Source organism: Mobula hypostoma, chromosome 17 (genome assembly GCF_963921235.1).
Source record: "Mobula hypostoma chromosome 17, sMobHyp1.1, whole genome shotgun sequence".
Classification (NCBI taxonomy): domain Eukaryota; kingdom Metazoa; phylum Chordata; class Chondrichthyes; order Myliobatiformes; family Myliobatidae; genus Mobula; species Mobula hypostoma.
In genome coordinates, this window is record NC_086113.1 from 32,101,774 (window position 1) to 32,124,158 (window position 22,385).

General features: G+C 45.5%; 1 protein-coding gene across 1 annotated transcript; it reads right to left on the reverse strand.

Moving 5' to 3' along the window:
- Positions 1-16,432: 16,432 nt before the first annotated feature.
- Positions 16,433-19,892, reverse strand: LOC134357978 (C-X-C chemokine receptor type 6-like). The gene is given in 5 exon segments (XM_063069810.1): positions 16,433-16,603; positions 16,645-16,919; positions 17,060-17,263; positions 17,266-17,307; positions 19,850-19,892. Coding segments are annotated over 5 exon segments (735 nt in total).
- Between the last annotated feature and the right edge of the window lie 2,493 nt (positions 19,893-22,385).

Here is a 22,385-nt window from a genome sequence, read left to right on the forward strand (position 1 = left end):
TTTCCCCTTTCACCCTAAAGCCATGTCCTCTCGTATTTATCTCTCCTAATCTAAGTGGAAAGAGCCTACTCACATTTACTCTGTCTATACCCCTCATAATTTTGTAAACCTCTATCAAATCCCCTCTCATTCTTCTAAGCTCCAAGGAATAAAGTCATAACCTGTTCAATCTTTCCCTGTAGCTCAACTCCTGAAGATCCAGCAACATCCTAGTAAATCTTCTCTGCACCCTTTCAATCTTACTGATATCCTTCCTATAGTTAGCTGACCAGAACTGCACACAATACTCCAAATTTGGCCTCACCAATATCTTATACAACCTCCCCATAACATCCCAACTCCTATACTCAATATTTTGATTTATGAATGCCAGAATGCCAAAAGCCTTCTTTACAGCCCTGTCTACATGTGATACCACTTTCAGGGAATTATGTATCTGAAGTCTCAGATCCCTTTGTTCCTCTGCACTCCTCAGTGCCCTACCATTTACTGTGTATGTCCTACCTTGATTTGTCCTTCCAAAAAACAACACCTCACACTTGTCTGCATTAAATTCCATCTGCCATTTTCTGGCCCATGTTTCCAGTTGGTCCAGTTCCCTCTGCAAGCTCTGAAAGCCTTCCTCACTGTCCACAACACCTCCAATCTTTGTGTCATCAGCAAACTTGCTGATCCAATTTACCACATTATCATCTAGATCATTACTATAGACAACAGACAACAATGGTCCCAGCACAGATCCCTGAGGCACAACACTCGTCACAGGCCTCCAGTCTGAGAAGCAATCATCCACTACCACTCTCTGTCTTCTCACACACAGCCAATTTCAAATCCAGTTTACAACCTCTCCATTGATACCTAGTGCCTGAACCTTCTGAACTTACCTCCCATGTGGGACCTTGTCAAAGGTCTTATTACAGTCCATGTAGACAACATCCACAGCCTTTCCTTCATCTGCTTTCTTGGTAACCTCTTCGAAAAACTATACATTAAACATGATCTACCATGCACAAAGTCATGCTGACTATCCTTAATCAGCCCTTGGCTGTCCAAGTACTTGTATATCCTATCTCTCAGAACACCCTTCCAATAATTTACCTACTACTGATGTCAGGCTCATCGGCCTGTAATTACCTGGTTTACTCTTGGAGCCTTTTTTAAACAACGGAACAACATGAGCTACCCTCCAAAATTCCAGCACCGCACCCGTGGCTAAGGACATTTTAAATATTTCTGCCAGGGTCCCTGCAATTTCTATACTGGTCTCTCTCAAGGTCCAAAGAAATATCATGTCAGGCCCAGGGGATTGATCAGCCTTTATTCACTGTAAGGCAGCAAGCACCTCCTCCTGTTTAATCTCTATATGTTCCATGACACTACTGCTTGTTTCCCTTCCTTCTATAGATGCTATGCCAGTTGTTTTAGTAAATACTGATGCTTTACTTTTAGTTTCTTCTCCTACTCCATTTCCACCCTCTAACCTTCTGTAATTTCTGGTAACCACTTCCCTCTGTTTTCCCACCCCATTTTGTTTTCCCTCATTCTTATGGCTTTCTCACCTCTCCTCTTCCCCTCCTTACCCTCATGACCTGCTCATCGCCTCCCTCTGATCCAAATCTCCTTCCCCTTATTCCATAGTCTACTATCCTCTCCTATCAGATTCTTTCTTCTTCAACCCTTTATCTCTTCCACTTATCATGACCTAGCTTCTTATATCATTTCTTTCATTTTCCCTTCCCCACCCATCTACCTTCCCCCTCACCTGGTCTCATCTATCACTGCCAGCTTGTGCTCTATCCCCAACCCCAACTTCTTATACTGGCTTCTGCTTGTTGTGTATCTAACATTTCAGTAACATTTGGGTCATGTTGTAAATATATTGCTTTATTAAGCATTCTATGTTGTTTACATAATTCGTTACATATTGTGTGTAAAAGTATGTAAATGTTGTACGTCATTACGCCACCACATCATAAGTGTGCACCCCACTAAAAGAGAAATTAGTATACACATTATTCCAGGCTCTCGTGATATTCTTTTGATTAATTTGGAGTTACAAAATATAACCGTGGCAATGAGTAAGTTTTAAAATATACATGAGAAGACTAACAACTTGTTGAAGTGCAGTGGTAAGTTCTTCAGAAAGGGACAAGAAGACGTTCACGTAAAAAAAACCTAGTACATTTTTTCTTCAGAAGGGGAGAAAAAGATATTCAAGTTAAAGAAAAGTGCAGCTTGTTATTTTTTCTTTGGAAGAGGAAGAGAAAGATGGTCATTTAAAAAAATGGCAAAAACAGGCAAAATTCACGTTATTAAGTAGTGAGTACTGGTTGATAACAATCATAAGTTAAAAAAGCAGAAAAAGTTAGGCATATTGGAAAGATAGTCATGATTGATTGTACAACAGATAACTGAGTTACTTATACTAATACTTATACTTGGCTAAAGGATGCATGTCTCTGGGAGCTGAACGTCCAAGGATACACGGTGTATCGGAAGGATAGGAAGATAGGCAGAGAGGGAGGCGTGGCTTTATTGGTAAGAAATGATTTTAAATCATTAGAAAGAGGCGATATAGGATCGGAAGGTGCAGAATCTTTATGGGTTGAGCTAAGGAATAGCAGGGGTAAAAGGACCCTGATGGCAGTTATTTATAGGCCTCCAAACAGCTGCAGGGATGTGGACTACAAATTACAACTGGAAATAGAAAAGGCTTGTCAGAAGGGCAGTGTTATGATAATTGTGGGGGATTTTAACATGCAAGTAGATTGGAAAAATCAGGTCGGCACTGGATCTCAAGAGAGAGAATTTGTAGAATGTCTGCGAGATGGCTTTTTAGAACAGCTTGTTGTTGAGCCCACTAGGGGATCGGCTGTACTGGATTGGGTGTTGTGTAATGAACCGGAGGTGATTGGAGAGATTGAGGTGAAGGAACCCTTAGGAGGCAGTGATCATAACATGATTGAGTTCACTGTGAAATTAGAAAAAGAGAAGCGGAAATCTGATGTGTCGGTGTTTCAGTAGAGTAAAGGAAACTACAGTGGTAAGAGAGAGGAACTGGCCAAAGTTGACTGGAAAGAGACACTGGCGGGAAAGACGGCAGAGCAGCAGTGGCTGGAGTTTATGCGAGAAATGAGGAATGTGTAAGACAGGTATATTCCAAAAAAGAAGAAATTTTTGAGTGGAAAAAGGATGCAACCGTGGTTGACAAGAGAAGTCAAAGCCAAAGTTAAAGCTAAGGAGAGGGCATACAAGGAAGCAAAAATTAGTGGGAAGACAGAGGATTGGGAAATCTTTAAAACCTTACAAAAGGAAACCAAGAAGGTCATTAAGAGAGAAAAGAATAACTATGAAAGGAAACTAGCAAATAATATCAAAGAGGATACTAAAAGCTTTTTCAAGTATATAAAGAGTAAAAGACAGGTGAGAGTAGATATAGGACCGATAGAAAATGATACTGGAGAAATTGTAATGGGAGATGAGGAGATCGCAGAGGAACTGAACAAGTATTTTGCATCAGTCTTCACTGAGGAAGACAGCAGGATACCGGACACTCAAGGGTAGCAGGGAAGAGAAGTGTGCGCAGTCACAATTACAACAGAGAAAGTACTCAGGAAGCTGAATAGGCTAAAGGTCGATAAATCTCCTGGACCAGATGGAATGCACCCTCGTGTTCTAAAGGAAGTAGCTGTGGAGATTGCAGAGGCATTAGCGATGATCTTTCAAAAGTCGATAGAATCTGGCATGGTTCCGGAGGACTGGAAGATTGCAAATGTCATTCCGCTATTTAAGAAGGGGGCAAGGAAGCAAAAAGGAAATTATAGACCTGTTAGCTTGACGTCGGTGGTTGGGAAGTTGTTGGAGTCGATTGTTAAGGATGAGGTTACAGAGTACCTGGAGGCATATGACAAGATAGGCAGAACTCAGCATGGATTCCTTAAAGGAAAATCCTGCCTGACAAACCTATTACAATTTTTTGAGGAAATTACCAGTAGGCTAGACAAGGGAGATGCAGTGGATGTTGTATATTTGGATTTTCAGAAGGCCTTTGACAAGGTGCCACACATGAGGCTGCTTAACAAGATAAGAGCCCATGGAATTCCAGGAAAGTTACATACATGGATAGAGCGTTGGCTGATTGGCAGGAAACAGAGAGTGGGAATAAAGGGATCCTATTCTGGTTGGCTGCCGGTTACCAGTGGTGTTCCACAGGGATCAGTGTTGGGGCCGCTTCTTTTTACATTGTACATCAACGATTTGGATTATGGAATAGAGGGCTTTGTGGCTAAGTTTGCTGACAATACGAAGATAGGTGGAGGGGCCGGTAGTGCTGAGGAAACAGAGAGTCTGCAGAGAGACTTGGATAGATTGGAAGAATGGGCAGAGAAGTGGCAAATGAAGTACAATGTTGGAAAGTGTATGGTTATGCACTTTGGCAGAAGAAATAAACGGGCAGACTATTATTTAAATGGGGAAAGAATTCAAAGTTCTGAGATGCAACGGGACTTGGGAGTCCTCGTACAGGATTCCCTTAAAGTTAACCTCCAGGTTGAGTCGGTAGTGAAGAAGGCGAATGCAATGTTGGCATTCATTTCTAGAGGAATAGAGTATAGGAGCAGGGATGTGATGTTGAGGCTCTATAAGGTGCTGGTGAGACCTCACTTGGAGTACTGTGGGCAGTTTTGGTCTCCTTATTTAAGAAAGGATGTGCTGACGTTGGAGAGGGTACAGAGAAGATTCACTAGAATGATTCCGGGAATGAGAGGGTTAACATATGAGGAACGTTTGTCCGCTCTTGGACTGTATTCCTGGGAGTTTAGAAGAATGAGGGGAGACCTCATAGAAACATTTCGAATGTTAAAAGGCATGGACAGAGTGGATGTGGCAAAGTTGTTTCCCATGATGGGGGAGTCTAGTACGAGAGGGCATGACTTCAGGATTGAAGGGCGCCCTTTCAGAACAGAAATGCGAAAAAATTATTTTAGTCAGAGGGTGGTGAATCTATGGAATTTGTTGCCACGGGCAGCAGTGGAGGCCAAGTCATTGGGTGTCTTTAAGGCAGAGATTGATAGGTATCTGAGTAGTCAGGGCATCAAAGGTTATGGTGAGAAGGCAGGGCAGTGGGACTAAATAGGATAAAATGGATCAGCTCATGATAAAATGGCGGAGCAGACTCGATGGGCCGAATGGCCTACTTCTGCTCCTTTGTCTTATGGTCTAATGGTCTTATACTGAATGAATTGAGCAATATTTTGAAACAAATGAAATAACCAATGAAAAATGAGTGTCAGTTTTGCTAAGTGTAATAGGTGGAAAAGTATACACTTTGCTTAGAAGTTTGATTGCTCCAATCAAACCAATCAAAATGAGCTTTGCTGATATCATGAAAGCACTGCAGGAGTATTTAGAACCAAAACCCTTGATGGTTGCAGAATACTTTAGAATTCACAAGTGGATTCAAAAGAAAGGTGAGTCCATTTCAGCTTAGGAGGCAGAACTGAAGAAATTGTCTGAACATTGTCAGTTCAGTGATAGACTTTTGATGCACTGAGAGATCATTCAATTTGTGGAATTTTACGAGAAGGCATTCAAATGCAGCTCCTAACTGAAATAAAACTTAGAAAGAGCAGTTGAAATCACTGTATCAATGGAAACAGCACACAGAGACACAAGTGAATTGCACAAAATTGCAACATCTAAACAGAAACCTGCCTGGCTTTACAAATTGTGCTACTGTTGTGGCAGGGGGTCACATACACCAAGCCAATGTAGATATAAAGGCGAAATTTGCAACAAAAAAAAAGAGCAATAAAGTAGGATAGGCATGTTGCATGGACAAAATCAAATGGACTGCACAGGGAAGAGAAAAAATTAAAAAGTCAAGTTTCAATTTCAAAATGAGCACTAATCCGCATACAGTTTAAAAATCTGATAATAACAAATGACACAAGACTGGGTACTTGAGGTTTAATGTATGAAAACTAACAAAATACAAGCCATATATGTCATAGTCCGGTCTGTGAATCCACATTCCGGTTCACGGTCCGGTTCATCGATTCGTATTCTGGGTTTTCCCTGTTTTCCCCGGTTCTGTTGGGCTCCTTAATCGAGGCACCCAATTCTAGTTTCGGGCTGGCTACATAAATAGCTTCAGGATTCAGCTTCTTTGTTCCCTTCCCCTCCCCATCCAAATCGCCAACAGTTTACCTCGGCAGTCACCTCGGCAAATATCCTCAGCAGTCATCCTGGCCCTGTGTCCTAGAAAGCATCCCGGCCCTGCGTCCAAGAAAGGGTCCCAGCCCTGCGTCCTAAAAAGGGTCTCGGCCCTACATCTTAGAAAGGGTCCTGGCCCTATGTCCTGGAAAGGGTCCCAGCCCTGCACTCCAAGAAGGAGTCCCGGCTCTGTACCCAAGGGCATAACCAAGCAGAGTCCAAGAGCTGAACCTAGCCTAGTCCAAAGCTGAGTCCTGCCCTGGAGTTCCATGTCCTGCCCAGGCATACCTCACCCAGCCCAGGAGTACCTCACCCAGCCCAGTGCTAGAGATTCCTCGTCCTGTGCTGGAGTTCCCTTGTCCTGTGCTGGAGATCCCCTGTCCTGTGCTGGAGATCCCTCGTCCTGTCTAGGAGTCTCTTGTCCAGTCCAGGCATCCCTCGTCTAGTCCAAGCCACGTCCAAGAACCTCGTCCAGTCCAAGCCACGTCCAAGAACCTCGTCCTGTCCAAGTCAAGGCCTTGTGTTCTTGTCCTGTCCATGTGCCTCGTCCTGTGCAGGATTTCCACATCCAGTCCTGTAGCCACGTCCAGTCCCGTAGCCATGTCTTGTCCTCGCCTAGATCCGGGGTCCGAGCCTGAGACAAGACCCAGGTTCCAGGTCCCTGTCCAGTCTCTGGCTCAGAGTCCTAGCCCAGGCTTCTAGTTCCAAGTTCCTTGTCCTGGTCCCACTTTCCTAGTCTTAGTCCTAGTCCAGGCCCGGTGTCCTCGTCTCATTCAGGGCCTGTGTCCATGTCCAGCGTCTTTTCTTCCTGACTCCCCTTGCTTTCTTGATAAACCTTGTCCTGTTCCTAGTACTTCAGTGTCTGTGTCTTGCATTTGGGCCCACTCCCAACGCCCCCTTATGACAATATAGCTTACACCAGAAGCGAACTACAAATTAATTAAAATGGAATTGGACACTGGCTCGACTGTTTCAGTCATTCCACAAAATGAGGTTTAACAGTATGTTAAAGATACTGAAGTTATTCTGCAGATATCCAACTAAGGATATATACCGGAGAAAAGATAACTCCTGTAGGAATGACATTTGACACAGTGAAATACAGCAATCACAATCCACATTGGGATTGTATGTGATAAAAAAAAACTGGAGGGCCAGCATTCTGAGCCTATGATTGGCTAAGATGACTACACCTTAACTGGAGATCTGTCCACCATTTTCAAGCCACTTCCCCTGGAATAGAGTCAACTGAAAGCGAATTTAAAAAGGTACTGGATGATGTCACAGCAATTTTCAAGGATGGCATTGGAAAACAAATATACCAAGGGTAAAATAGAGTTAAACGAAAATGCCATACCCAAGTTTATAAAAGCCTGTTCAATTCCTTATACCACCTTTGACAAAGTAGCCAGTGAGTTAGATTGCATGGAGGCTGAAGGAATTCTTTCCAAGGTTGAATGGAGCCCATGGGCAATGCCATTGGTCCCAATAGCCAAGAAGGATGAGTCTATCAGGATCTATAGTGACTTTATGTTCACTATCAACCCAATGCTGAAAGTAGATCAATATCCTCAACCCAGTATAGAGGATATCTTTGCAAACCTTTCTGGAAGAAAACACTTCTGCAAGGTGGACTTAGCTAAGCCCTACCAACAGATGGAGATGGAAGAAGAGTCCAAAGTGCTTCTCAGCATAAACACACAGAGATAAACTTTTCTCATAGTTCAGCTGGGTGCAGGTATTGATTCTAACTTAAGAAGATGGCAGAGTTTGTCATCAAAACTTAAGTTAAAATCAATACTTGTACCCGGCTGGAAGAACAAAAAATGTTTATTCATCATATACGCTGGGAAAGCACTAGATCCTTTTTGACATAAAGAGAGCTTTATTGCTATAATAGGCTTATTTTCAGAGTAGCTTCTGCACCTGTACTCTGGCAGAAAGCTATGGACTGGGTGCTACAGGGTTGCCCAGGCACTCAGTGTTACCTAGATGACATCATTGTTCCCATTGGGGATGACAAGGAATATCTCCAAAATCTCAAGACAGTGTTAGAAAGATTAGAAGATAGGTGCAGATCATAATGCATCAATTGTGAATTCTTTAAACCAAGCATCACTTACTGTGGTCACTCCATTGATGCACAAGTGTTACACAAATGTGCTGAGAAAATTCAAGCAGTGGTGCATGCCCCAAGGCCTAAGGACATGTCACAGTTATGTTTCTTTTTAAGATCTGTCAATTATAATAACAGGATCTTGCCAAACCTGGCTATTGCATCCCACCCCTTGAATTTATCATTAACAGATTAGGAAGAAATGACAATGGACAAAGCAGTGTGAGGTAGTTTTCCAAAAGACAAAAAGAAAATGGTGATATCAGAGACTGTACTAACACATTATTATCCATATTGTCCAGTGAAGCTTGTCTGTGACATCTCAGTTTATGGTATTGGTACAGTCATGTCACATGTTATGAGTGATGGATGTGAACACCCCTTAGCCTTTGCATCACATTCTCTTGCCACTGCAGAGAAAAACTATGCACAGATTGACAGAGAGACCTTGAGTCTAGTTTGGGGTATAAAATACTTCAACCAGTACTTGTATGGGAGAGAGTCTGCCCTCATTATTGATCATTATCCACTAGTGTCCATTTTCAGTCCACAGAAGGATGCTCCACTAACAGTGGCAGCATGAGTTCGGAGATGGGCTCTGTTTTTTGGAGGACACCATTACAAGATTGAATTCAAGAGGATGACTAATCATGGACTTACTGATGGAAATACCTAAAAAATTTACAAAAGAACACACTCCTCTTGATGTATTCTCTCAAATGCAAATATAAAGTCTCCCTATTACAACAGAGATGATCCAAAGGAAAACCATAAAAGACCACACACTGTCTCAGCTCTACATGGCCACCGAAACCTCCTGGGAGGGGGGGGGAGAAGATGGTGGTGCGACGGCAGCGTGTGCGGCCACTTCAGTGATGATGTCTGTTATCTATCCAGTAGGGGACCGTGCACAATTCTGACTTGATGGCGATAGGCGTGAGAGCACGGAGGAACATCTGGAAAATTTCTGAAATGCCTGCTTTGCTGCCACTGCTACTGTGTGGTAACCGGAATCTCTGGAGCTGAAGGCCTCGAAATCCTCAGCTTTGCATGTTTCAGCGGCCGGGGAGAGGTCGAAGACGCTTGGCAGAGGATGGCGCTCAGGAGTCTGTATCGGAGGGGCTGGTCGGAAGCTCGGAGTTTTCGGACGGATGGACTCAGTGTCGGCTGTGGTCAGGTGCTTCCAAGGTATTGACAAGTTGACGGTGCCTGGAGGTTTATGGCAGGGAGTTTCTCCCTTTTGCCACCTGCTATCGGGGATTCGGGAGTCAATTGACGTGGGACTTTGAGACTTTTTTCTACTGTGCCTATGATCTGTTCTTCATCAAATTATGGTACTGTTTTGCACTGCTGTAACTATATGTTAAAATTATGTGGTTCTGTCAGTGTTAGTCTTTGGTCTGTCCTGTTTTCTGTGATATCACTACAGAGAAACATTATCATTTCTTAATCCATGTATGCATTTCTAAATGACAATAAGAGAGGACTGAGTGTTCTCATAATCTAAATGAATGCAATTTGCAGCAGAAATTCCAGTTCCCTCATTTTTACCAGTGCCGGGATGAACTTGCCCTTGAAAGGGGTTACCTTATGTGGGGTCTGAGAGTTGTTGTACCATTCATGCTGAGAGCTAAAGTGTTAGAAGAGCTACATACCAGTCATCTAGTTCAAGTTCAAGTTTAATTGTTATTCAACTATACATGAATGCCTTGTAATACAACCAGATGAAAGAGCTTTACTCCAGGGCCAAAGTGCAAAACCCTGTACCAACAGTCATAAACAGCACAAGGCACAAATAGCATATATAAAATAACAAGCACAGTAAACTATCAGTAAACTATAGTTACACACAAAATATATACAGCCCAAGGCACTGGTTCCATGAAAATTGCAGCCATCTGCATTTGAATACAGTGCAGTTTGTCTTCTGCTGAGTGAACACTGGGGGCAGCACCGACTCCAGTTCAACACCATGCCACACCACTCCGTCACTCTGGTGGAGTGCAACAACTCCAACACCTCTCTCCTGGGCAGCTATAAATGGGCAAAACTGCGGCTTGAGGCCTGGTGCTCACTATGAACAAGGCCACTTAACTCCCTCACTGTCATGGTCCTGTCTGTGAAGTCCGCATTCCGGTTCACGGTCCAGTCCATCGACCCTTGCTCCAGGTTTTCCGGTCTACCCTGTTTCTATTCCTGTTGAGCACCAGTTGTGGCAGCTGATTCTCGTTGGGGCTGGCTGCATAAATACCTCCAGAGACCAGGGTGTGGCTGCTGGATCGTTCTTGTCCTTACTCCTTGTATCCCTTCCCCTGCCTTCTGTTTCCTCACTTGAAGCCTTGCCTTGTCTTGCCGGTAACTCTGGCCTCACCTGAAGTTCTTGTCTCACCGTGCATTGCCTGAAGCCTTGCATTGTCTTGCTGGTAACTCTTGCCTCGTCTTGCCTGAAGTCTCAACTTGAAGCCACCCTGTACCTAGCTCCCTTCTTGTCCCTTGCCTCCGTCGGGTAAGCCAGGCCATATTGCCGTTACCCTGCGGTGGGTTATGTTTCTTCCTGTCCCTTGCCTCGATCGGGTGGAGATTTGAGCTCTGCCCAGGTGCTCCGCGCCCTACCCAGGAGTACTGCACCCTGCCCAGGAGTACCATGCCCTGCCCAGGAGGAGCTTCAAGACCCCAAATCTCTAGCCAAGCCTTGCCTCAAGTCTCTAGCCAAGCCTCGCACCAAGCCAAGCTTCAAGACCCCAAGCCGCAAGCCTCTGGTCTCAAGCCTCACCTCAAGTCTCTGGTCTCCAGCCTCGCCTTAAGTCTCTGGTCTCCAGCCTCTTCCTGCCTGCTAGCCAAGTCACGTCTTTGCCTAGTTCTAGGGTCCGAGCCAGAGGCAAGACCCAGGTTCTGGGTCCTTGTCCAGTCTCTGGCTCAGAGTCCAAGCCTGGGCTCCTAGCTCTCTTGTCCAGTCCTGTTCCGGGTTCCCTGTTTTCGTGTCCATGTCCTAGCCCTCACTCTGTATCCTAGTCCTGACCCTAGTATTTCAGTGTCTGTGTCGTGCACTTGGGTCCGTTCCCAGCCACCCCTTTATGACAGAACAATCCAGCCAATTCGTTTTCCCTCTTGCCACCTGGGGTTCCCTTCTGTTAAATACCCTCCCACCCGCCCAGGTTGTCCACAGTCTGGATAGCCTGTTTGGTCACCAGGAGGCTCCCGTAGTGTGGCGGGGGGGGGTGGTACTATCATGGTCTGGTCTGTGAAATCTGCATTCCGGTTCACGGTCCGGTCCATTAACTCTTGCTCCAAGTTTTCCTGTCTACCCTGTTTCTGTTCCTGTTGAGCACTAATTGAGGCAGCTGATCCTCGTTGGGGCTGGCTGCATAAATACCTCCAGAGACCAGGGTGCGGCTGCTGGATTGTTCTTGTCCTTACTCCTTGTATCCCTTCCCCTGCCTTCTGTTTCCTCGCCTGAAGCCCTGCCTTGTCTTGCTGGTAACTCTCGCCTCGTCTCGCCTGAAGTCTCGTCTTGGAGCCACCTTGTACCTAGCTCCTTTCCTGTCCCTTGCCCCCGCCGGGTAAGTCAGGCCATCTTGCCGTTACCCTGCGGTTGGTTCTGTCCCTTCCTGTCCCTTGCCTTCGTCGGGTAACCCAGGCCATCTTGTCATTACCCTACGGTTGGTTCTGTCCCTTATTGTCCCTTGCCTCCGTCGGGTAAGCCAGGCCATATTGCCATTACCCTGCAGTGGGTTATGTTCCTTCCTGTCCCTTGCCTCGATCGGGTGGAGATTCGTGCTCTGCCCAGGTGATCTGCGCCCTGCTCAAGAGTACCGCGCCCTGCCCAGTAGGAGCTTCAAGACCCCAAGTCTCTAGCCAAGCCTCGCCTCAAGTCAAGCTTCAAGACTCCAAACTGCAAGTCTCTGGTCTCCAGCCTCGCCTCAAGTCTCTGGTCTCCAGCCTCGCCTCAAGTCTCTGGTCTCCAGCCTCGTCCTGCCTGCCAGCCAAGTCACGTCCTTGCCTAGTTCTGGGGTCCAAGCCAGAGGCAAGACCCAGCTTCTGGGTCCTTGTCCAGTCTCTGGCTGGTAACTCTCGCCTCGCCTGAAGTTCTTGTTGCGCCTTGCATTGCCTGAAGCCTTGTGTTGTCTTGCTGGTAACTCTCGCCTAGTTTTGCCGGAAGTCTCGTCTTGGAGCCACCCTGTACCTAGCTCCCTTCCTGTCCCTTGCCTCCGCTGGGTAAGTCAGACCAACTTGCTGTTACTCTGCGGTTGGTTCTGTCCCTTCCTGTCCCTTGCCTCCGTCAGGTAAGCCAGGCCGTCTTGCCGTTACCCTACGGTTTGTTCTGTCCCTTATTGTCCCTTGCCTCCGTCGGGTAAACCAGGCCATATTGTCATTACCCTGCGGTCAGTTCTGTCCCTTCCTGTCCCTTGCCTCTATCAGGTAAGCCAGGCCGTATTGCCGTTACCCTGCGGTGGGTTCTGTTCCTTCCTGTTCCTTGCCTCCATCGGCTGGAGATCCGCGCCCTGCCCAGGAGTACCACATCCTGCTCAGGAGTGCCGCGCCCTGCTCAGGAGTACTGCGCTCTGCCCAGCAGGAGCTTCAAGACCCCAAGCCTCTAGCCAAGCCTCCCCTCAAGTCTCTAGCAAAGCCTCACCCCAAGCCAAGCTTCAAGACCCCAAGCCTCAATTCTCTGGTCTCAAGCCTCGCCTCAAGCCTCATCTTGCCTGCCAGCCAAGTCACGTCCTTGCCTAGTTCTGGGGTCTGAGCCAGAGGCAAGACCCAGGTTCTGGGTCCATGTCCAGTCTCTGGCTCGGAGTCCAAGCCTGGGCTCCTAGCTGTCTTGTCCAGTCCAGTTCCTGGTTCCCGGTTTTCGTGTCCATGACCTAACCCTCACCCTGTATCCTAGTCCTGTCACTAGTACTTCAGTGTCTGTGTCTTGCACTTGGCTCCATTCCCAGCCACCCCCTTATGACAGAACAATCCAAACAACCATGGACCCAGCGACACAAACACTGTCATTTTTCCTCTTGCCACCCGGGGTTCCCTTCTGTTAAATACCCTCCCACCCGCCCGGGTTGTCCACAGTTTGGATAGCCTGTTTGGTCACCAGGAGACTCCCGTAGAGGGTGGGGAGGTACTATCATGGTCCGGTCCATGAAATCCGCATTCTGTTCACAGTCCGGTCCATCGACCCTTGCTCCAGGTTTTCCGCTCTACCCTGTTTCTGTTCCTGTTGAGCACTAATTAAGGCAGCTGATTCTCCTTTGGGCTGGCTGCATAAATACCTCCAGAGACCAGGGTGTGGCTGCTGGATTGTTCTTGTCCTTACTCCTTGTATCCCTTCCCTTGCCTTCTGTTTCCTCACCTGAAGCTTTGCCTTGTCTTGCCGGTAACTCTCGCCTCGCCTTGCACTGCCTGAAGCCTTGCCTTGTCTTGCTGATGACTCTTGCCTCATCTCGCCTGAAGTCTCGTCTTGGAGCCACCCTGTACCTAGCTCCCTTCCTGTCCCTTGCCTCCACTGGGTAAGTCAGGCCATCTTGCCATTACCCTATGGTTGGTTCTGTCCCTTCCTATCCCTTGCCTCCGTCGGGTAAGCCAGGCCGTATTGCCATTACCCTGCGGTGTGTTGTGTTCCTTCCTGTCCCTTGCCTCCACCGGGTGGAGATCAGCGCCCTGCCCAGGTGATCAGCGCCCTGCCCAGGTGTACCGTGCCCTGCCCAGGAGTACCACGCCCTGCCCAGAAGGAGCTTCAAGACCCCAAGTCTCTAGCCAAGCCTTGCCCCAAGCCAAGCTTCAAGACCCCAAGCCTCAAGTCTCCGGTCTCAAGCCTCGCCTCAACCCTCTGGTCTCCAGCCTCTCCCCAAGTCTTAGGACTCCAGCCTCATCCTGCCTGCCAGCCAACTAACATCCTTATCTAGTTCTGGGGTCCGAGCCAGAGGCAAGACCCAGGTTCTGGGTCCTTGTCCAGTCTCTGGCTCGGAGTCCAAGCCCAGGCTCCTAGCTCTCTTGTCCAGTCCTGTTCCAGGTTCCCAGTATTTGTGTCCATGTCCTAGCCCTCACCCTGTATCCTAGTCCTGTCCCTAGTACTTCAGGGTCTGTGTCTTGCACTTGGGTCCATTCCCAGCCACCCCCCTTATGACAGAACAATCCAGCCAACCATGGACCCAATGACACAGACACTGTCATTTTTCCTCTTGCCACCTGGGGTTCCCTTCTGTTAAATGCCCTCCCACCCACTAGGGTCGTCCATAGTCTGGATAGCCTGTTTGGTTGCCAGGAGGCTCCCTTAGAGGGTGGGGGGGGGCGTGGGTACTGTCATGGTCCAGTCCGTGAAGTCCGCATTCCAGTTCACGCTCCGACTCCATCGACTCTTGCTCCAGGTTTTCCGCTCTACCTTGTTTCTATTCCTGTTGAGCACTAATTGAGGTAGCTGATCCTCGTTGGGGCTGGCAGCATAAATTCCTCCAGAGACCAGGGTGTGGCTGCTGGATTGTTCTTGTCCTTACTCCTTGTATCCCTTCCCCTGCCTTCTGTTTCCTCGCCTGAAGTTGTCGTCTCGCCTTGCATTGCCTGAAGCCTTGCCTTGTCTTGCCGGTAACTCTCGCCTCGCCTAAAGTTCTTGTCTTGCCTTGCATTGCCTGAAGCCCTGCCTTGTCTTGCTGGTAACTCTCATCTCGTCTCGCCTGAAGTCTCATCTTGGAGCCATCCTGTACCTACCTCCTTTCCTGTCCCTTGCCTCCGTCGCGTAAGCCAGGCCGTATTGCTGTTACCCTGCAGTCGGTTCTGTCCCTTCCTGTCCCTTTCCTCTGTCGGGTAAGCCAGGCCGTATTGCCGTTACCCTGTGGTGGGTTCTGTTCCTTCCTGTCCCTTGCCTCCGTTGGGTGGAGATCCGCACTCTGCCCAGGAGTACTGCGCTCTGCCCAGGAGTACTGCACCCTACCCAGGAGGAGCTTCAAGACCCCAAATCTCTAGCCAAGCCTTGCCTCAAATCTCTAGTCAAGCCTCGCCCCAAGCCAAGCTTCAAGACCCCAAGCCTCTGGTCTCAAGTCTCTGGTCTCCAACCTTGCCTCAAGTCTCTGGTCTCCAGCCTCATTCTGCCTGCCAGCCAAGTCACATCCTTGCCTAGTTCTGGGGTCCGAGCCAGAGGCAAGACCCAGGTTCTGGGTCCTTGTCCAGTCTCTGGCTCGGAGTCCAAGCCTGGGCTCCTAGCTCTCCTGTCCAGTCCTGTTCTGGGTTCCCGGTTTTTGTGTCCATGTCCTAGCCCTCACCCTGTATCCTAGTCCTGTCCCTAGTACTTCAGTGTCTGTGTCTTGCACTTGCGTCCGTTCCCAGCCACCCCCTTATGACACTCACCACCTGTCCTGCCACAATATATCATGCTTGCAGCTTTCCACATTAACCAGTGTCTCTGATGCCTCTCTGACGCAGGCAGCACCGCAATCCACACCGTGCGCAGGTTCTTCAGTTTCTCAGCCAATGATGGTGCGGTACTTTAATGTCCAGCAAGATCTGGTGATCATAAAAAATACACCTGCAAAAAACACTGACACCTTTGGTTGGTACCATAGAAGCCACTGCGTCTGGGTGTGCCACCACCCTACCAGAAATCTAGGCATTGCCAAGATAAAAGCATTGGCTCGAAGCCTTGTCTGGTGGCCTCGGAGAGATAAAACTGATATAGCAGCTGTTCAGGATGCCAACACATCTAGAGCTGTCAGAACCACTTCCTGCAGTCATCTACAACCGCCTGAATCTGAGACTGTTTCACAGCCACAAGTCTCCCTGAAGCAGAGTGACCCCTCTTGTCAGGAAAGACATTATCCCACAAGAGTCAGAAATTCTCCATGGTAATTAAATATTTTGGCCTGAATGAGACAATTTAAAATTTACTATGCTGTGGATGTCTATATAGTAGTTTATTTTATATTGCGTAATGTGTACATATATATAAGAAAAAGATTAGAATTAGAAGCTGATATTCTATCTTTTGAACGCTAAAACAGGACACTAGGAAAACCTTCATGGAGTTCTGGAACCATTTCACATGCTGATATTTCCAGAATCTTTTACAAATGAGAAGTAGTTGTTTCTCTTATGCATGCTCTCTGCTGTGGCGTTTCCTACCTAGTTTTCAGATACACAAGGTTGTTTTTGACCGATGCATCCAATATCTTTTAAAATCTTCCAAAAATTGTTTCTGAACTTCACTCCAATAAATACATACAGAATAGGATTAAGACAGCAGTGAACAAAGGCAATGCTCTCTGTTTTAACAAATGCATACTTTAGATTTGCCTGGAATTCACAAGTCCTGCTTTCTTGCCTTCTTCACTGACCATTGCAACATTGAATGGGAGTTCATAAATCATGAAAACAATTACAACTACAACTATAATCTTTAATGATTTACCTTTCTGAAAGCCCTTGGCATGGAGCAGTTTGTTTGCAATGATCATGTAGCAAATGATCATTGTCACAAAGGGTATCAGAAATCCCATCACCATCTGTGTTACGTAGACCCCTACTTTGATGATGTCTGAATTAGGTGGATAGTTCATATGGCATACAGCTTTACCAGTTTCTCCAGCACTTTTTTCACTTAATAGAAATTCTGGAAGAGACAGAATGATAGCAAGCATCCAAACCCCTCCACAAACAAACATACCATGTATAATTTTATATTTAGGCATTTTTGTTGCTTGGACAATGGCATGATACATGTCAATGGGGCATACTAAGTATAAGCATAACTATAGAAGTTTACAGTGTACATACAATTTACAACTTTGCACATAAAAGTTCCAAAAGCCCATCCATAATATGCATCTACTGCCCAGAGCGGCAGGGTGCAAAGTAGCCTGAAGTCAGCAATCGCCAGATTCAACATGTAGAAATCTGTCATACTCTTCAGCTTCTCATAAAGGACCTTTGCCACAATGACCAAAGAATTGCCAGAAGCCCTGCCACAAATATGGTTACATATAAACTGGGCATATAAACTCACTTAAAATGTATAACTTTGGCATTATTTAAAAATATATGTGTATCAAAGGGAAATGTGTTTTCATCATAGTCATAATATCCATAACTACTATCTTCCATAATGAGGCACCAGGAACTGAATCTGCTGAATGCACCTGAAATAAAGCAAAGGGACCAGTTATACAATGGGTCTGAACCTTAGCTGCCCCTTAAAGAAGATGAGCACAATGTACTCGCTAATCAAACATAACTCATTATTTTATTAACTAACATGATAAGTACTTATTTTAACAATTTTTGCTGTAAAATATTACAGTTGTAATGAGTTGAGGGGGAGGACTGAGAGTAAAATTAATTGTTTTAACACTTCATCTTTCTATTCTGGATTAATAAGGAGGTTAATAGGTTCTTGATTAGTAAGGGCGTCGACGGTTAAGAGGAGAAGGCAGCGGAATGGAGTTAAGGGAAAATAAATCGGCCATGATTGAATTGTGAAGCAGACTCAGTGGGCTGAATGGTGTAATACTGCTCTTATATCTTATTATGTTGTGTGTGTTCGTCCATCGTCGTTGTCGATGAAGACCTCGACACCATTTGATGGTGTCGAGACTAGTGCTTGATTTGGATTTAAGTGAGGGAGAATTGCACAGCGTCAGCCTCTCTCTCTCTTCCCAATTCCCATCTGGATCGAGTGGCAAGACAGAGTCGAGATGGCTGGAGATGGGACTAGGTGCAGTGGATGACCAGGACATCTTCTGTGCCTTGTCCTGCTCTACGCATTCCACAACGCTTGCAGAGACCGCCTTCTTGACTGTTGCACCTTCCATTGGTCTCGTCCGCTCAATCCACCGGAGTCTGTCTTCACATGCTGGGATAGACAACTCCCTATCTCACCGAGGGTTTGAGACCCGTCGGCTACCCTCACCTGGTTTAGCCGGCATGTTGAAGCTGTTGCCCGGAGTGTGGCCGCTGTCGCATGCAAACAGCTACAAGGAGCCACAGGTGAGAGCTGAGTGCCAGGTGGGGACCAAAGGTGGACTAACCGCCAGAGGTGCTACCCCTCCCTGACTCCCCATACACCCCGTATCTTATTACTCACTTTTGGATGAACTCAACTCTAGTATAGATAGTTCTGCTTTAAGACAATAATTAAGTTCTAAAGAAATGTCACATTACTGAAAACCATTCTGGAGCAGAATAGGTTATAGTTACCTTCAAAGTACAGATTTTGCTGAACATGGTCAGACAATGACCAATATAGCCCATATAATGCAAAGAGTGTTCTGAATACCACCAAGAGCGTTAAAACCAATCTGCATCATGGAAGCATGCACTATAGCAGGACTTTGTTAATCCTAATTGTGATATTTTATGTTTTTGCACATTCATTTCAATTGAAAGAAATTTTTTAAATGGCAGTCACCACAAATTAATCTTTCAATGCACATTTAAAATGCATTTTTTAAAAGTAAACATTGAAAGCAGCTGACCACAATTGTGGAAAATTACCCAACTTAGATAACAGTTAATATGTATTACTTGTTTTGAGTGATATATACTCTATCTCACTGCTGCATACTGCAAGAGAACTGAAACAATATTTGTTGAAGATTTTGCTTGATCTACAGAGAGAGGAAGTATATTCATTACTTTTACCACAAAGTTTTTCTGGTAGTCCAGTGCTGTATTGCAACTCGAAACAGTTGGGTAGCTATTCTAAAGAATTTGAGTTTGCTTCTCTTTTATGACTTTCATAAAGTAATGAAACCCAATCATTTTGTTCCACCACACCTCAGTGCATCACAGGTTTTTCTCCTTTCATTGCAGCTTTTGAAAATAGTAACTAAATCTGGTCCTTTGCCTTTATTTCTTAGAACTGTGAATGACTTTTAGTGCCTCTGTAAATCTTGCATTAAGAATGTTTGCACGAGGAATAATTCTAGCATTCCTGGTCCCTTTGCATACTTTAAGCCCTGTATAGTTAATTACTTTAGTTAATTTGCATTCTATCCATTCAGCAGCTTGCTTAAAATGCGAGTCCAGAAATGGGGGTTGGGGTAGAATTTCCTTAAGAATATAAAAATAAAAGCAGTCGTAAATCATTCAGTCCCTTGCTTCTGCTCTGCCATTCAATAAGATAAAGGCTGATTTTTGCCTCATTGCATATTTCCATTTTAGACTTGAATATGCTCAAGGAATGAGCCTCTACGTCTCTCCTGAATAGAGGATTCTAAAGCTATCACTCCCTCCTGGGTGGAAAAAAAATGTCTCTTCTCATCTCTTCTGAATGGCAAACCGTATTTTTTCAAATTTGTGACTCCCTGATTCTGGATACCTCAGCCAAGGGAAATATCAATCCTACATTTGTCCTGTACATCTATGTTAGAATTTTCACTGATTTTGCCTCTCTTATGTTTGTAAACTCCCTGAAGGTCTAGGGCCAATCTACCCAAACACTCCGCAACCTCATTTATATGCCAGCAAAGAAAAAACCCTTGTGAATATTTCCCACTGTCACAAAACATCCTTGGGTAAACGTCCTACATATTCAGCCGGTACCCGACCTTTCCAATTCATCCTGGCCCTTAAATTGATCAGACATCGGGACTTCCTTCGCTTTTGGGAATGCCACGACTCTGCTCCAACCCTGGCTTCAGTTGCCACCGCCATGCCTCACCTGCGTCTCTGCCTCCACCACTCCTTGCTTCGAACACCCTTTGCTCTCCACTCTGTTGTTAGGATCGCTCGTTATGAATAAAGAGTTAATAATAAGGTACTCAGTAGTTTCCCTTGTTTTGTTTTATGCTTCCTGTGAGAAGTCACTGGGCATCACCAGCGCCATCTCAAACTGGAAGCCCAGCTGAACCTGACGCCAGCCTCCGTGACAGAGATCACAGGGTTACCAGATGCTGCAGGGATTTGCACAGGTCCAGCTATATTCTCCCTTTCAAAGCGGGGATAAAGGGCATTTAGCTCATCTGGGAGTGAAGCATCACTGCCATTCATGATATTACATCTTGCCTTGTAGAAAGTCATGGACAGCAAACCCTGCAAGAACTTCGATCAGAATTGTTTTCTTGCTCTTAAAATGTCTTCCATAGGTCGTACCTGGACATCTTGTTCAGTTCTGGATCACCAGTATGGAATGCTATAGATCTAGTCTGCAGTAGACCATGGATCTCTAAATTCATCAATGGCTTTTGGTTTGGGTATGTCCGTAATGTTCTCAAAGGCACACACTCACCTACCCAGTTCTTGATGAAGTCGGTAACAACTGTGTTGTATTCGTTCGGATCCGAAGATTAATCCTTGAATATTCTCTAGTCCACTGACTCAAAGCAGTCCTGTAAGTGCTCCTCTGCCTCCTTTGACCATACGATCTTGGTCCTCACCATTGGTGCTGTGGTCTTTAGTCTCTGCCCATATGCTGGAAATAAAAGTACAGCCAGGACCTTCCAAATTGTGGGCATGGGAAGGCATGGTATGCATCCTTAATGGTGGTATGTAATCAGTGGTCAAGTATGTTGTCTCTTCTGGTTCCATGGGTGATATTTTGGCTGTAGTTGTTCAGAGACTTCTTCAAGCTAGCCCGGTTGACATCTGCTGGAATTATAGGGGCGGCATCAGGGTGTGCAGTTTCAAGCATGCTGATTACGTTGTTCAGCTCTTCCAGAGCCTGACTGACATTAGCCTGAGGTAGAATGAACAATGCTACCAGGACGACGGCAGAAAACAACCTTGGTAGATAAAATGGACAACATTAGATGGGTAGATGTTCCAGGTAGAGTGAGCACAATTGATACAGAACTGCCATGTCTGTGCACCACGATGCATTAATCATGAAGCATATTCCCCCGCCTTTTTAAAACAGCATTTAGCCTTCTTATGTAAAATCACAATTACAGGTAACTAATATTGAATATTTCAAAGACTTTTCTTACAATGTAGTTCACAATGATATCCTAAAAGCTTCTGAAGACAAAGACTACTTAACCAAAACGTACTCTTTTATCACAGTTTTGTAAGGAATAGGTACTTGGACACACAGATATTACAGGTATTGATAAATGGGACAAAACGACTACATTAAGAGTCATAGAATCGCAAAATGAAAACAAGTCCCTCAGCCCATCTATTCCAAGCTGAACCATTAATCTGCCTAGTCCATTCGACCTGAACCTAGACCATGGCCTGAATAACTCTCCCATCTATGTACCTATTAAAATTCCTCTTAAAAGTTGAAATAGATGCCTCATCCACCACTTGCATGTTCCACACTCTCACCATTCTCTGAATGAGGAGGTTCCTCTTCATGTTCCCTTTAAACATTTCACTTTTCACCCTTAACCCTTGACCTCTAGCTCTAGTTTCACCCTACCTTATGGAAAAATCCTGCTTGCATTTACCCTAACTCTACCCTTCATAATTTTGTATACCTCCATCAAATCACCCCTCAATCTTCTACATTGTGGAGAATAAAGTCCTAATTTATTCAACCTTTCCCTTTAGCTCAACTCCTCAAGTGCCAGCAACATCTTTGTAAATTTTCTCTGCGCTCTTTCAACCTTATTTACATCTTTCTGGTATGTAGGCGATCAAAACTGCACATAATGCAGTTAATCCAGGACTGAAGATGCTATATTTAAATAAGCGTAGCATTTGGAATAAGGCGGATGAATCATGGCGAAATTAGAGATTGGTTGGCATACAGTTGTGGGCATCAATGAGTCATGGCTGAAAGAAGGGCATAGTTTGGAGTTTAAATTCAAAGGATGTACTTTCTATCAAAAGGACAGAAGGCAAAGGTGGTAGTGTGGCTCTGTTGGTAAGAGATGGAATTACATCTCTAGAAAGGTGACACAAGGTTAAAGAATGTTGAATCTTTGTGGGTGGAATTCAGAAAATGCAAGGGTTAAAAGAAAAAAAATTATGATAGGCCTCCAAATAGTAGCCAAGATGTGGGTTTCAGATTGCAAAGGGAGCTGGAAAGGACATGTAATAAGGTTATTGTTACAATCGTAATTGGGTGTCAGGACGCTGGAGCAGGGATCCATCGCAGACCCAGTACTGTGCACACAGTGATATTAATTGAGTA